Genomic DNA, 16,683 nt, shown 5'->3' with positions numbered 1-16,683 from the left:
TAAGATTGGTAACGGCAGCAGCATCAACTATTGGGAGGATCCTTGGATTCCCAATATGCCTAATTTTCGTCCTACTTCTAATCCGAATAGCACTAGCTTGCAGGTCGGGATGATTGACTCTCTTTTGCTTCCAGGTGGTGAATGGAATATACCTCTTCTGGAACAGATTTTCGATAGGGACTCTGTAAACAAAATTTCCAATATTTTCTGGGTTGATATTTGGATGATAAGCTAATCTGGATGGGGAGCTCTTCAGGAAAGTTTTTGGTTAAATCGGTGTACCAATTCTTAAACCCAGCAGCTTTAGACAATTGAAAATGGTGGAATTTTCTCTGGAATAGTAATCTCCATAACAGGTTGAAGTTTTTTATGTGGAGACTGTCTTCTCGCAACCTCCCAGTGCGTGCAACTCTAGTTCGTCATAAATGGTAGATTGATGATCCCAGATGTCCTCATAGGTGTAATAGTATCAAAGATGAAACTCATCTTTTTTTCCACTGCAATGCAACTCGAGCCATCTGGTTGGCTTCCCCTTGGAGTGTCAGATGGTTGGAAGATCCCTCTCTCAACCTGGACTCTTATCTTGAATGGCTTTCAAAACCAGATACACATTTGCCAGTCCACCCTGAGAATACAAGCAAATTCTTTCTCTTCGCAGCGGTGATCCTTCATACTATTTGGAAATTGATAAATCTTTTCCAGTTTGAGGGTATAACTTGCAATCTTGAGGAACAAGTAAAAATCATTTACAGCAAGGTTGATGAATTCTTGGCCACTTCATCCTCCCCCAATGGACCTCCTATCGGTGCTCAAAATTGACTAATCCTTCGTGGAGACCCCCTCCTTTGGGAACAATCAAAATTAATTCAGATGCTTCTGTAGGTCATGGCAGTGCGAGTTTAGGCCTTGTTGTTAGAGACCACTTTAGAAATGTCCTCAAAGTTCAAGTTCTTCGGGAACACATAGACATTCCTGAGGCTGCTGAAGCAGCAGCCATTCTGAGGGCTGTTAAGCTAGCTTTAGAAGAAGGCTTCTTGAATTTATGTTGTGAGAGTGATGCTCAATTAATTATCCAAAGTCTAAAGAACTCGGACAAATGCTGCAACCATTGGACTGCAATAGGTTTCATTCACAAAATCTTGGATCTATGCCCTTATTTTGAATCCATCTGTTTTAGTTGGACACCGAGACAAAGCAACACCTTGGCTCATCTTGCATCCAGATGGGGCCTTATGAATGATAGCATAGGCACTGTCTCTCCTTTCACCATCTCTTCTTCTTTTGTTGAAATAATGGACCAGGAAATGATTTAATATCATTTTCCTGCTTCCTTGGCATCTATTTGTATGCTTGGTTGCCTTTTTTGGTTAATATAACCCCCTTTTAAGCACACACAAAAAAAAGAAAAAAAAAAGAAAAAGTTCTTATATTAATTTTGATTTATTATTATTATTATTTAAATAATTTTCCGCTTCCCCCCAAATCCCTTGGATGTCTCAAATTCATGATATCCCAAATATAGGTGTTAATGATATATCAATTGAACCAATCTCACTTAACATATTAATCTTGACATTAAATATTTAATGTGAATCTAACCATCTAATTTAAATCATTTTATTTAATTAAAGATTCAATACATTGTATGGTAAATTATATTTATTTTTTATTGATTATTATAAACAAAAAAAACAAAATTGATACCAAATACAAAACTACATTAATTTTTCTCATGTCCTTGTTCTATCCAAATCTTAGTTTGAATGATAATCCAATTCTACCTGTATACCAAATGGACTCTAGAGGTTTCACTCACTCACCAACTTGAGTTTTGTTTTGTTTGTTTTTTTTTTTTTTTCCCCACTAAAATTGAAGCATATACTTAACTCTATACATAACAACATTTGAATATAAATAATCAATGAAAATCAAAGTCCTAAAGTAGGCTTTGTTATTATACCCCACCCATATTATATTTTTTCCCATTAGATGAAACATAAGCATCAGATAATTATATTTTGTGATAAATTTTAAGGTCATATATGTTAAGATATATTAAACCCATTTAGGGGAGAGAAAAAAAAAAAGAAAAAAAAAATTGGCCCTTCGATGCTTAGGTTCGCGGAAAGGTTTCAGTTGGTAAAAATGAACTCAAGTTATATATGTCCTCATCTACAAGAATCAGTGTTATATAGAGAAGTTCCTTCCAATTATAATCAAGGAGGTGTATTCAATTCAAAGTTTGAAAAATTTTAAAAATACTTAAAAGTTTAGAGGTATTCGATTTAGATTTTAAAAGAATTCATATAAGTTCAATGATATTCAATTCAGATTTTAATAAATTTTTATAAAAGTCTATTAAAATCTAGATATATTAAGTTAGAACTTTATAGAATTTTTTTAAAATCTAGTAGTATTAAAAGAACCATTGATTTTAAAAAATAATATATTTTAATAGATTCGAAAGGATTTTAATAGTAAATTTGTAAAAAAAATTATCAATATAAAATCCAATATTAATATAAAAATTTTTATTAGATTCTTATAAATTTTTTATAAAATTTATAAAATTTTATAACAATATATTAAATTTTTTAAAATTTATCATTTATTTTAAATCTATTAAATTGTAAATTGAATATATCTTTTATATTCTTTTTCTAGTACGCATCTCGCTGGTAAGTACTCTATAGGCCTGGCCTTTGCCATACAATTACAAGCCAGGACAGTTCATGCTTTAACTGGACTTTCTCCAGGGAATGCGTCTGGAGGGCATTGGGTCCCTGGGTTTTTCCCTTTCTTGGACCATAGCTTCCCTCAGGCCTAGTTGCACCTTCCACCAGCATCAATTTCCTGGGTTTGGAACGTTTGTTCTTATGGGCCCACTTGTAAATCTTTTTGTTTAGTTTGGGCCGGAGGGGAGTGAACCGGTATCTGGCGGCATGATGCCATTGTCATATTCAAAGTGGACGGATCTACGTTTATATTAGACAATTCGAGTTTCTTTACCGTCTCTCTGAAGGAGATGGGCATCAGAGAGATCGATCAATCTTGTTTTGATTTTCTTCAGAGTTCTGATTGCTCTACATGATCAGTGTTCCATAAATATGGTATTCCCTTCTTAGGGTATAATAGCACCCAATATCTAGGACCGTTGCTCCTCTCACCCCAAGACTAATGGAGATTGCATATAAGATTGAACATGGATTATTATCATGCGAGTCGTCATGATGATATGCCTGGCGGGTACAATTTTATGTGTTGATATGGAGATTACCATTCAACATGGTATACACGGATAGTCGATGTGATAAAATATTGAAGATGATGAACAAGAAGAAAGAGGAAGCTGTGGAATTAGATTCACTAATGCTGATCATTGAGAAATAAAGTGTTGGGAAGGTGCTGTATATTTTGATTACTTAAAAATATAAAAACAGAGCAATGGCCATTTTCAATATTTTTGATTACTTACGTCTTGACCACTTGTTGCTAAATGTAACTTGTGTGTACTTTGTTTATTTGGATGAATTTTTCTCTTAGTTTCTTATTCTGTAATAAAGACATTCAAGTAATCAAGGGATGTTTTCAATAAATTGTTACCAAAATTTAAAATGTCTTAAATTTAAATTTCAAATGTATTAGTACATTTTATGATTTAAAAGTTTATAGTCATGCTAGACTTGGAATCACCACTTAATTAGCAAAAATGTATACCTATTTTAGTGCAAACTATTTTAATATTTCTTCGTAAGATTTTATCAAATTGCCTATTTTGTTGTGTGGGAGATTTGTTTAAGGACATTTGGTTGTCATTCCTTCCTATTTTAGGGGCATTTTATAAAGAATCTTTCAACCCAAAGAGCAAAAAATATGCATGAGATACCACGTAATCATTGTATTATAATCACTGGTACACCAATGCAGAATGATCTTAAAGTATTTTATATGTTAGTTTTATTCCATATATTAATACAAGCAATAACTACGATAACTTATGACATTGACTAACATTTGATTATGTTTTTCATGTTTGGAAAAAAGAATTAAGAAGCATATTGTTTGTGGAAATGATCAAAATGCTTTATATGAGAAGAAGTGTAATTAATGTCCGTATACTTTTATTTATTATGACACTTTTTTGTTGTTGTTTGTTGTTTGTTTTTTGCTATTTTAGTTATCATTAAGCCCCATAAAATAGAAAATCATAGCCATTATGTCCTTCGGATGGACAAAATCCTCTTTAGTTATGAAGCATTCGAGGATCTATCAATTTGTAATATATCAACAAAATCGAATCTAACGACTAAATTTGTGCCATGCAATAAGAAAGCATATATTTGTACATAACATTTTTAATTTTGTAAGTTTTACCAATTTTTCCCATGTGATAAGAATTATATATTTATATATGAAAATAAAAGCGTGCATAATACAACCTTTTGATTAATTGGCCCTTTATTATATTAAATTAAATTAAATTATGTATTGTTTATTATAAAACTACTGAATTGGGGAACGAGTTCAAATAAGTCAACAGAAATTTCAAAAATGATTAAAATAGAGTTTCTCCAACCAGCATTGGCTGATCATTTTTCCAATTACTAGACAAAATAACCTTTGATTGGGACAAAAATGCTGTGTTTATGTCCAAACAAAATTCCTGTTATTGGGCAAAGTTGCTCTGTTTAAAAACAGAGCTTGGCAATGTGCAATATTTTGATTACATATACCAAGCTTGACCATGGTCCTAATGCATCAAAGTTTTTGAATTCTGAGATTGCATACACTATAATTCTACGAAATGGAATAGAGGATTATATAAAGTATAGACAATGCACTATTTATATATATATATAGAAAAAAATTAGATTTTTTTTTTTTTGGGGTAAATATTAGAAATAGTTGGCAACATGTATTGAACCATAAAGAACCAAAATAAACTTTATAAATTGATTTGAAGAAAAATGCAAAAATAATTAAAAAGACCTCAAACCATAGAAAACAAGAAGTAATCAGACTTCTTTGATAACATACATGTCGACCGCTTTCCTTAAAAACAAAGTTCTCCAAATCTAAGATTGTGTAGTTACCAAAAGAAATAAAAATTAGAATTATATGGTTAATATTGCACTACATATGAACCTATCACATGTTCCAAATCATCCATATAACAATGGGGAAGAAACCCACTCAATTTTAGTAACATTAATATCTTAATTACGACAACCATCTAGGTCATTCATGTTTATTTCACAATTTTAGTATCAATAATATCAAATTTAGTACAGTTTTCCTTTACTACAAAGAAACAATGAAAATGTAATTAACATCGAGCTTACTGTGACGATGGCCGTGAATGGAATATTAAAAAAGCCTTTTGCTAGTCCAGGGGAGAGCACTGCCTTTATACCTTGCTCAAAGGCAAACATCATAAAGGCTAGCGAAGCACTTGTTAAAGTAGTCGTCAAAATCATTGTGGAATAGCGGGTAAAAAATCTTCCGAATGCCGGTGAACTAAATTGGATGAGAATGGAGAAAGTGGACAAGAAAAAAGCAAGTAAATCATAGACTATGAAAAGTGTGAACTCTGATTTTCCCTTTAAAATTGCAATGCCTTGGCTGTCATATCCACCGGCGATTTGGATAGCTGCTGCGAATGTGGCGGTGGCGATGATTGTGGCTATCAACAAACAGAGATTTGCTAAATCTTTACCTCTTTTTTCTTCTTCCGATTTCTTGTTCTCTGTTTGCTGCTCTTTTTGTTTTCTCACTTCATCATCCTCTGCTTCTTTAGTTTCTCTTATCAACTTCCTTTCCAAACCAAGTAAACCAACCTCTCTTTCCAACTCTGACATAATTTCAAGCTGCATAGACACATATGTTATTTTATATCTTAATTGCTTGACGGTAATCACTATCTACGAATACATGTCGATTAGAGAGACCTAATTAACCAATAGTATGGTTTTTTATGAGAAAATAACACATCTAGCTATTAGCTACAGCCTATGCTAACCTAATTAAGCTTTGGAATCTTTTAAATCATCATAATGAAACCACCTTTTCCTAACACTTCAAAATTTTGAAATAATGGTAATTCATCATTGTATTAGATTTAGAAATAATAGTAATTTAACATGGTATTAGATTAGAACATGAACCATGTGGAGATAAAATAACTTTTTGACCATAAATGATTTTGACAAAGTCAAAATTGGCAGTGCAAGATTTATTGCATTCACATATAGCGGCAACTTTCCTCCTCTCTTCACTAAGGCGGTAATAAACCCATTCTTATCCTCTAGGGTACTATATTTGACTAAGGAAGTGAAGATGACAACAATTAATAAGCTGTCATGATAAGAGTAAAAATTCAATTTGAATTTTACCAACACCACCGCCTCCCATACTGCCATTGTTCCTCTATATATATGTAGTTCTCTTCCTTGGAAAATGGATTTCCATCTTTAGTGTGAGAAATACACATAAAAACAAAGAGAGAGAAGGAGAGTATTAGAGAGAAAATTGAGAAAGAATTTCTCGTAAATATTTGTGTCTTTCCTTGTTAGAGAGTGTTTTTCTTCTATTATAAGAGAGAGGGTATTGTCAATTGTGCTTTCCTTATGTTAGAGAGAAATTATTTTATTCTTTTCTTATAATAAAATCTTTCTACAATTGCCAATTATTTTATGTGTATTTTATTTGAATATTTTATGCACAAATTTCTCATTTTCTCATTTCCACTTCAGCTGCAATTGTGAGTTTTATACCTCAATTTCCTAACAAACCATTCCTAATATTAGTATGTTTTGTAAAGTGGAACAGATCATGCATGACTACTTACAATTTCAGTATCGTTGAGTAGATTGGTTGATAGGATAATTTCCGCAAATGTCATGCCACCCTTGTTTGTAGCCCCTCTATCAATATTTGAGTCATTTGCCAGAATTTGTAAAATTTTGAAAACTCCTCCACTAGAGGCTGTATGCAAAGCTGTATTTCCTTCATTATCTTTCTCATTTATAAGATCCTGAAATGCTATTGATTCCAATAAAAATTTCACCACCTCTTCCTCCCTACTTTCCACAGCAACATGAAAAGCGGTCTGATCTCTGTCATCCTTCAACTCACAAATGTCGAGACATTTGTTAATCAATGTCCTAACCACATCAACATGCCCTTTCATTGCTGACATAACCTTTTCGTTCTTTTTGTAAACAAGGGTATTGTTATGATTTAGAAATAGTTCAACGAGTTCTCTATTGCCCAAGTGTGCTGCATAGTGAAGAGGAATTCACCCAAAATCATCATCAGCTTTTTCCAACATTGAAGAAGAAGAAAATTTGAAAAACACCTCATGTACAAATTCTGCATATATTATAGGAATTGATCAACTAGTGAGAAATGTTTTGAACGGATAGCAGAAAAAACCCAAAAGCAAGTTTAATTAATTAATTAAATCATTATTGCTTGTGTATATAACTAAACAATAGAAAATCATAAAAAGACTAATCTACAACTTGTGTTGTTGTTAAGTAGGTCTAGTGCAACTAAGTAAGTACATGATAATATAAGTAATGAAATACAGCGGAAGATGGAGCAGAATAGTAGTAATAGTACTAGGAATTGGAGCTCGAATTACATCTGCATGCAAGACATTCATGCCGTTCCTTCCATCAAAAGAGCAATTATTGGGAGCGGTAGCAATCAAGATGAGAAGGGCAATTTCGTAAAAGCATCTATCAACAGCCACGAAAAGAGGAGATTCTCCATAGCCATTCAAAACAGAAGCCAAATTAGAATCTTCATGAATAAGCAATTTGACAATCTCGAATCAATTATGTCGAACAGCTTCATGGAGAGCTGTATCTCCCTCAAAATTCTTCATAGTCACTAGCTTTCTCTTTTGTTTAGCATCCATCTTTTTTGGCTTAACGATCAGAAGCCTAACCATTTCAACATGCCCTGAGTTTGCTGCAACATGAAGCGGAGTGTTCCCTTCGGCATTTTGATGGTAAAGGAAACGCAACATAGGATGACTATGACGATGGTCATCATCACCTTCTTCTTCTGTGTTAATATGCATATTACCAGATTTTGCAGCTACATGAAGAATGGTGTTTTTTTCCCCTCCTGTCACTAGCTGATTTGAATCAGCAGCAGCACTCAATGTTTTTTCAGATAAGGATCCATCAATTGCAGCTTTGTATAACTCAGGATCCATCACACCTATCTCTCCAATTTGATAGCATAATACATTAATTTTGGTGGCTAGACCTTTATATAAGATAGCTAAAAATCTTATATATCCATATATAGCAATTTTTTGATTTATACATTTTTACTTTTCCTAACAATGGTTTGGGTCAATAATTGGTGTGGTAGCGTTTTTTTCCTTTATTGAATCGTAACCACTGTTTAAAGGTGACACGTAGCCAAATAATAACTACATAAAACAAAAGGAAATTCTGGAACAATATTTGTAAAACAAACACGTGGGGGTTGGCCTTGGCAAATGCGTGACATTGTCTTGGAGGCTTGAATATGCCAATGCACCAGAACCTTATTGACATCCAATAAATCCATATTTCTTTAAATGCAGTTCATTGTTTGTAATAAATCTTTGAACTCCAATTCCCTACAGGTGTCTTAGGCTCGGCGATCATGTAGTAGTGCAAGTTGTCAAGTCAGTCTCAAATGCATATTAATTAACGAGACGACAGAGAAGTTTCCTCTTTTTGAATCCTTGTCGTTCCAGTTTATTTGTATCCCATCGTTCCGCTACTCCAAGCATCATTTTATTTCCCTAAACATATTCTCCTAGACCTTTTGCATTGCCTATTCCATATTCAGGATGAACTCGCAGCAGTCTTAGGGTTTAGGTTTCCATCCATGGCCAATGGTTCAGTCGCCGCCCATTTAGTGTTGTGGGCAAGGAGATTGAATATTATGGAGGTGATGAATAATGGTGGTGATAATATTATGTTTGGCGGTGGGTATTATTCCCATGTTGATATGGAGATTGTTAATCTTGATCAAATAGTCGATACAGTTGTTAATGTTTATCAGATATTCGACTTAGTACTATTGGAAGATATTCTACATGACTTCTTTGTTGAAGAAGATGGATTGCTTGATGAGCAAGTTACTAGTGGGACATCAAAAACTGCCATTGAAAAGTTGAAAACTGGACGGTTTAGTGGTGATGATAAGAAGGAAGATTTGTGAAGCTGCTGTATATGTTTGGAAGAGGTGCGTGGTGGGAGTGGCATTTTTCAAATTACTATACAAATAATATTATCTTGATAAAGACAAAAAAAAAAAAAAAAATGCTCTGTTTATTTCTAAACAGATTCTCTGTTTCTAGGCAAAGTTGCTCTGCTTTTAAAAACAGAAATAATGTGAAGGGACAGCAAATGAGCGCTTACTGAGAATAATCTAAAACGTGTTTTATGTCAAAAAGTTTTAAAACATGTGACTAGATAGTAAAAAATAATAAATAAATATTTTAATTTATTAAAAAAGAAAAGAAAAGTACAAAATGTCCGGAAGTAGTGCTACAATTAATTTTGCCGATTTGCTTAAGTAATAAAAGAAATCTAGAGTTTTCTAAGCGGAGAAAAGAATTTATTTTCTTAAATGAAGTCCGTTTCAGCTAAGAAGTTCTAATTATTATTGTTATTATTTTCATCAAAACAACCTAAAGTAGAAAAATATATTTACATTTATTAAACAATAATAATCATAAAAGGACTTATGTTGGTCTTAAGTAGGTTATGTAAAATCATAAAACACCATTCATGCTGTTCCTTTTCAATTTCGAATCAAAATAGGATTCCGTCTCTAATGAAAATAGGAATCCTTTTAAATATCAAAATATATATAGGTTTCCTTCAAGTTTTAGTTTTCTTTATTATATATACACATACACAAATATGTACACCATATATATGCGGGTATCCAAAGTTTGTATCTACTCCAGTTCTTCTTTTTTCCTGAAAGCTCTTTTACAGTTTGATTTTCTTGGGTTTACATTGACAATGGCAATCAATTTCCATGTGCAGGGACGCCGTCCTCGTACATTGTTTACACATCTAAATACAAGTCTCCTACAAATCTCTCTTAAGCAATATGGCATCAAAGAGATTCGATCGAGCCAAGGTCTTGTTTCAACTTCTTCACATCCCATTGCTCCACAGCGCAACATACCTATGTGATTCCCTTCCCATGAAATACTTGAAGACCCTTTATGTTTCAAAAATTGTATTTGGTACAAATTCTTGGAAGAGTTAGGGTACAACCCTCCATATACGGAAGTTGGAAAGCTCATTGAAGAAGTTGCGGCCATTGCAAGGACATTGAATATGAATATGGGGTATGATTTTTTTGCTGATGTTGAGATTCATATTGTTGAAGGGGTAGACATAATCTGTGATGAAAACAATGAAAAGTTTATGAAAACTCAAAGATTCATTGTTGTTAATGAGAAGAAAGAGGTGGGAAGTTGTTGCATATGTTTGGAAGAGATGGGCTGTTGGAAAGTGCTTTTTGGATTGTGTGAGATCCTATATCGGTTGGAAAGGGAAACAAAGCATGCCTTATAACAGGGTGTGGATACCTTTCCCTTGAGAAGCCTTTTAAAACTGTGCAGGCTGGGCCCAAAGCGGACAATATCTGATGCGGGTGGTCTGGACTATTATAGTTGATATCAGAGTCAGTACCCGGATCGGTGTGCCAGCAAGGACGTTGGACCTCAAGGAGGATGGATTGTGAGATCCCACATCGGTTGGAAATGGGTAGTCTGGGCTGTTACAGATTGCCTTGCAAACAGTTTTCTATGAAGACTGTATTCTTCAATGGTTTCACAAGTGTTACAGATTGCCTTGCAAACATGTTTTCCATGAAGACTGTATTCTTCAATGGTTTCACAAGAGCAATTCTTGTCCTCATTCGAGGATTGACTCAACTCTACTAAAGGTTTATTTGAATTTTTTTTTTCATTTGGATTAATTTTTGCTAATATTGAAGCAGGTACTGCACATCACATAATTAAATATGATATATTTTAAGGTCTATTGTATTAAGATATATTTAAAACAGATTTAGTGGAAAAAAAGAAAAAAAGAAAAAAAAAAAGCAGAACCCCATTCGAGGATTGACTCAACTCTGCTAAAGGTTTGTTTGAAAATTTTTTTTCTTTTGAATTAATTTTTGCTAATATTGAAGCAGGTACTTCGCATCACATAATTAAATATGATATATTTTAAGGTCTAATGTATTAAGATATATTTAAAAGTGATTTAGTGGAAAAAAAGAAAAAAAAAAAATTTGGCCTAAGCTATTCACTGCTCACTAAGATCTTAGGATTTTTGTCTACCAAGTCATGGTGCTTAAATTACACTGTTTATTTTGTACTTTTTTATAAGACTAATTGATTCTGATGCTAAATTAAATTTAATAAAAATTAAATTTTTTTCTTTGCAAAACTACTGAATTTGGGTATGAGTGCCATTCCTATTGAAAATAGAGAATGGCAATGTGTAACAGTTAAAAACAGAGCATGGCAATGTGTAGAAGTTGCTCTGTAATGGCAATGTGTAATTTTGACAACATCCATCTTGACCATGGTCTTTTTGAATATAAGTTTTCCAAATCTAATATTAGACAGACAATAACTCTATGAAACAAACAATAGGATCATGCGGCACAACAAACAAGAGGATCACATGGTATTGGTTATGAACCTCTCACATTTTCGAAATCATCTAAATAACAAAAAGAAAGAAATAATATGAAGAATCTCAATCAATTTTACTAACAAAAATATCTTAATTTGAACAACCCCTCTGGCTCCTTCATGTTTTCTTTACAATTTTAGTACTATAATGTGGACTTTTAGTACATGTTCCCTTTCACTACAAAAGCACATTGAAAATGCAACCAACATAAAGGTTACCGTGACATTGGCCATGAATGGAATATTAAAAAAACTTTGTGCTTGTCCCAGGGAAGAGTACTGCCTGCCTTTAGAACTTGCTCAAAAGCACACATCAAATTTTAGTAAGCATAGTACGCCCTTTCTTTTATTTACATATTTGCAAGAATTGTACTGCAGTTGAAATTGAAAAGCGAAGACTGATTAATACATATACATATATATATATATCATAATAATGATTGTTATATAATTTGTACTTTTGCAAGATTAATTGGGATTTTCTTTATATTAAAGTGAATAGAAAGGGGGTTATAAGATTAATCTGATGGCTTTTGAGTTAGTTACAAGAAATTGATTGTGACCATAACAGGTGATACCAATGCTCAAAAGAAATACTGAAGAAGGAAAGGAATTTGATCAACTACTTATTCACCTCCAGTAACTTTGCATGCATTACTTCGAACATTTTTCATTCTTAGAATAATGAATTAGGGAATGATTGAAATGAAGCATTGGATGATCAATTTTTCAAAATTAGTAGGCAAATAATATTAGCTTGGTTACGACAAAAATGGTTGTTTATTTCTAATCATATTCTGTATTCTGGGAAAGTTGCTCTGTTTTAAAAACAGAGCATGATAATGTGTAATCTCTGCATAAAAGTTTTCCGAATCAGATTTCATAGACTATAATTCTATCAACTAAAAAAAAAAAGGATTATGTGGTCAATACACTAGATATGAACCTGTCAATAGATTTGACCAAAAAAATTGAACTCTCAATGTTCAATATCGTCCAAACAATAAAATGAAAGAAATACATTAAAGAAACCAAACAATTTTAGCAACAATAATATTTTTATTCCAAAAATTGTTTGGGTTTCTTTATAGTATTTCTTTCTATGAACTAAAAATTAAAAGCAAAAAAAAAGTAGATATGAATAAAATAATAAAAATATGCAAAAGTTTTAAACTAAAAGGAAGTTTGCAACAACTACATAATCCAAAAACAAGTCCTTACAATGTTTATGTTCCCGGAAAACACTTGAGCAAATTACGTCCAAGCAGGGAAAGCTAAGGGCTTTCATTCAACCACATAAATAATACATTGACGTATTAAGTATTGAGGGTGTCATATCATTTAATGATTCAAAATTAAAATCTGTAAGTAGAAACCTTTAACAATTGTGACATTATTTTGATGTACTCAATATAAGGTGGGAATTATGTTGCCAACAAATCAAAATAGCATATGGTATATATATATATATATATATATGTTGGTTACAATTGGTTAAATAAATTAACTCAAATTAAGCAAGCCTTAGCCAGCTAAAAGATGTGAATGTATCTTTGTGATATACATTATCAAACACATTTCCTTGTATCTCTTTCCATCATACTATACAAACTAGCTGGAATTTATCTGTTGAACATGGAGAAGATTGAAAACACATAACACAAAGAAGTGAAGGTCGTAACGACGATAGACCACCACCAGAAAATAGAAGTACTAGGAGTTGAAGGGAGGACTGCCCTTAGGCCTTCAATATAAGCATACCCCATTATGATAAGCGAAATTTCTGTTAAAAAAATAATCATTTTTATTGGCTTCCTTCCAGTAACTATACCAACTAAGTAAATGAGAATGGAGCTCGTGGAGAACCAAAAGGCAAGTGAATCAAGAATCAGAAAAGCTAGAAAGCTTCTTTTCCCGCCATGAACAGCAAAGCCGTTTTGGTCGAATCCACCAGGCACCTGGATAACGGGTCCAAAGGTGATGGTAGCAATAAGTGTGGATATCACCAAATTGAGGCTCGCCAACTCCTTGTAATCCTTTTGCTTTACTTCTGGTTCTTGATGATGACCATCCTTCTGCTGCTTTTGCTCTGCCTTTTCTTCACCACCCTCGCTTTGTTCCAATCTAATGGAAGCAATCTCTCTCTCCAACTCCGACATGATTGTTGTCGACTACATTCATTTGTAAATTTAATTAAGTAAAATTACAACCTATTAGTATATTTATTCATCTTTTTATGTTTTCTTGTTAAGACACATTTATTATAAACATTATACATGTTGTAACTAAAATATTAGATAAATAAATAAAAAAGAAAAGAAATTACCATTTCATTGTACCAGGTAGAACTTCAACACAAGAATAACATATGATCTGAACTATGCTTCCTACATTTACGTGTACCATTTATTGCAGTAGATTAAGCTATTAGATTAAAACTTATTTCAGTACTTATAGATAATTTTGATCCTTATAAGTATTAATTCTTTTTAAATTGGTGGTAGCATGACTTGAACTTAGATGTTTAGGATTTTAAACTCTGATATTATGGTAAATTACCATTAATTCCAAAAGCTTTATTTGTTAAAAAGTAGATTAATATGTGTATATGTAGCTAGTTTCTAAACTAACTGTCATGATTCTTTGTTCCCAATTAATTTCATATGAAAATTGTCAACTTCCAATGACGTTATATTTATGATCCAGTTGAAATTATATGTCATAATGGAGATGTAAGACAAGCATATAACCATAGTTCTGTTTTGAATGTGGCATAGAATTAAAACTTACAATTTCAATCCCCTCTAGCTGCTTATTTGACAGGATAATGTCAGAAAATGCTATTCCATCCTTGTTTCTAGCCCATCTGTCAATATCTGAGTCATTTGCCAGCATAATTTCTAAGATGTTGAGATCTCCTTGACCTTGAGCAGAGGCAGCTGATAGATGCAAAGCTGTATTTCCTTTATTATCTTTCTTATTTATAAGATCCTGAAATGCAAATGATTCTAGTAGAAATTTCACCGGGTCTTCATTCCTACTTTCAGCAGAAACATGAAGAGCTGTCCGATAATTGTTATCCAACAACTCACAAATATCTGGACATTTGTTGATCAATGTCCTAATTACTTCCACATGTCCTTTCTTTGCTGAAATATGGAGGCCAGACATACCTTCTTTATTCTTTGCGTAAGCAAGGGATTTTTTCACATTTAGAAATAGTTCAACAAATTCCCTATTGCCCGCATGTGCAGCATAGTGAAGAGGAATCCACCCAAGGAGGGATCCACCCAAGGATATCAGCTTCTTCCATCAACATTCTTAAAGATTCATGGGGTATATTGAATATTTCAAGTGCAAAATCTTCATAAGAAGAAAGAAATAGTGCAAAGGAATATATAAGACACCTATAGTTTCTTTATTATTATAAAGATAAAAGAATAATGTTCAAGAACTCAAACATTTTCATTGCCCAAAAAAAAAAAAAAAAAAAAAAAAAGGTACTCAAACATTTACAAATTTATAAGAAAGTAAGCTCAGATACTGAACTTTTTTATTATTGTAAGATCTTTTTAGTTAGTTTTATTTATTTATTTATTTATTGTTAAAAAAATAGAAAAAACTATCACATATGCGGCCCACCCCTCCCCAAAAAAAAAAAAAAAAAAAAAAAAAAACAATATCTGTATATATACAAATAAAGATATTGATTAAGAGCTAATGAAAGACATGTATATATATATATCCAATAATGATCTAATATATTATCTATTTTATTTTATTATTTGCGATCAACAAATAACATATGATAATATTAGTTTTCAATATTTATTTTTATTTTTATATTTTAATATAAAAAATCTAATAAAAAAATCTTTTAATGGTAATGAAATGATATATAAATAATACTAATTTTTTTTTAAAAAAAGTTTAAAAATTTTGCATTTACTTATTTACATATATCTAATATTATGTCACATTAATATCTTGCATCATAAGCCCACTAAATTGAAACTCTCTCCCACTATATATATATATATATATATATATAAATATACTAACTACTACGAATTGCGGCAGCGTGCATGACATTCATGCCGTTCCCTCCTTGATAAGAGCAGTTTGCAGCAGCAGTATTTAGTATAATCTTAGCTACATCGTAAAAGCTTCTATGGACAGCCATAAAAAGAGGAGACTCATTGGAGCTGTTGAGAAGAGATGCCAAATTTGGATCTTCGTCAATAAGCAACTTGATACCACGAATCGATTGTGAAGAACAGCTTCGTGGAGTGCTGTGTTTTCCTCCTTGTTCCTCATGCTCACGAACTTCTTATTTTGTTGAACATTATCCATCCTTCCCGCTCTAACCACTAGAATTCTTGCCATTTCCACATGCCATGATCTTGCCACAATATGCAGCGGGGTATTCCCTTTTGTGTTTTGGTAATACAGAAACCGCAGTGCAGGATGATGATCATCCTCTTCTGCAATCTGTAATTTCCCAGATTCTGCTGCTATGTGAAGAACAGTGTTCTTTTCACCCCTTGTCTCCTGCTCATGATTTGAACCCCCGCCTCCCATTGCCTCACATAAATCCTGCCTTCCATCTATTGCAGCCCTGTATAGCTCAATATCCATCCTTTGCATTTGCTAGCCATATATTTGTTTTGTTTTGTTTTGGATATCTCTATATACCTCTCTTTCTCTAAATCCTCAGTTTCAAGCTTATGGACAAGCTGGAATAATCCAACGGCTCAGATGCTAAACGCGTGCGCTGCTTATTATTATTAAAACTCTAAATTTGTCGTTTAGGCAAAGTCTATGGAAACGTATATTAATTGCACTTGGGGGCCCAGTGCAATTGATCACGTAGAAATCAAAACTGTGGTTTTGGATTTTACAAAAAAAAGGGGTCTCATTTTAGTTTTTATCGTCTAGATATA

The 16,683-nt window shown here is 32.6% G+C and overlaps 4 protein-coding genes across 4 annotated transcripts in view; 1 reads left to right on the top strand and 3 right to left on the bottom strand.

Moving 5' to 3' along the window:
• Window positions 1–16,683, top strand: part of LOC107412847 (nascent polypeptide-associated complex subunit alpha-like protein 1) — a 444,693-nt gene that overhangs the window by 75,812 nt on the left and 352,198 nt on the right. The gene's annotated exons all lie outside the window — the stretch shown is intronic.
• LOC107404078 (ankyrin repeat-containing protein ITN1-like) lies at window positions 5,165–7,761 on the bottom strand. Its single transcript, XM_060819932.1, has 3 exons — window positions 7,624–7,761; window positions 6,848–7,371; window positions 5,165–5,867 (listed from the first exon to the last, which is right to left on the bottom strand). The coding sequence occupies exons 2-3, from the start codon at window positions 7,196–7,198 to the stop codon at window positions 5,283–5,285; spliced, it is 936 nt and encodes a 311-aa protein (XP_060675915.1). The 5' UTR covers window positions 7,199–7,371; window positions 7,624–7,761; the 3' UTR covers window positions 5,165–5,282.
• Window positions 13,281–16,476, bottom strand: LOC107412796 (ankyrin repeat-containing protein ITN1-like). The gene is made up of 2 exons (XM_016020616.4): window positions 14,531–16,476; window positions 13,281–13,911 (listed from the first exon to the last, which is right to left on the bottom strand). Exons 1-2 carry the CDS (start codon window positions 14,909–14,911, stop codon window positions 13,363–13,365), a joined length of 930 nt encoding a protein of 309 aa, XP_015876102.2. The 5' UTR covers window positions 14,912–16,476; the 3' UTR covers window positions 13,281–13,362.
• Window positions 15,893–16,378, bottom strand: LOC125421313 (uncharacterized). Its single transcript, XM_048469945.1, has one exon. It carries the CDS (start codon window positions 16,376–16,378, stop codon window positions 15,893–15,895), a length of 486 nt encoding a protein of 161 aa, XP_048325902.1.

Source organism: Ziziphus jujuba, chromosome 8 (assembly GCF_031755915.1).
Source record: "Ziziphus jujuba cultivar Dongzao chromosome 8, ASM3175591v1".
NCBI lineage: Eukaryota > Viridiplantae > Streptophyta > Magnoliopsida > Rosales > Rhamnaceae > Ziziphus > Ziziphus jujuba.
The sequence above is the reverse complement of the archived record's forward strand: the minus strand, read 5'-3'. Positions and strand labels throughout refer to the sequence as shown.

Coding starts and splice junctions, on each gene's coding strand:
- LOC107404078 (XM_060819932.1), bottom strand. CDS start 7,198: ATGTCAGCAATGAAAGGGCATGTTGATGTGGTTAGGACATTGATTAAC. Junction 5,868..6,847: donor TACTCAACGATACTGAAATT/GTAAGTAGTCAT, acceptor GTGTCTATGCAG/CTTGAAATTATGTCAGAGTT.
- LOC107412796 (XM_016020616.4), bottom strand. CDS start 14,911: ATGTCTGGCCTCCATATTTCAGCAAAGAAAGGACATGTGGAAGTAATT. Junction 13,912..14,530: donor AGCTAGAGGGGATTGAAATT/GTAAGTTTTAAT, acceptor AAATGAATGTAG/TCGACAACAATCATGTCGGA.
- LOC125421313 (XM_048469945.1), bottom strand. CDS start 16,378: ATGGATATTGAGCTATACAGGGCTGCAATAGATGGAAGGCAGGATTTA.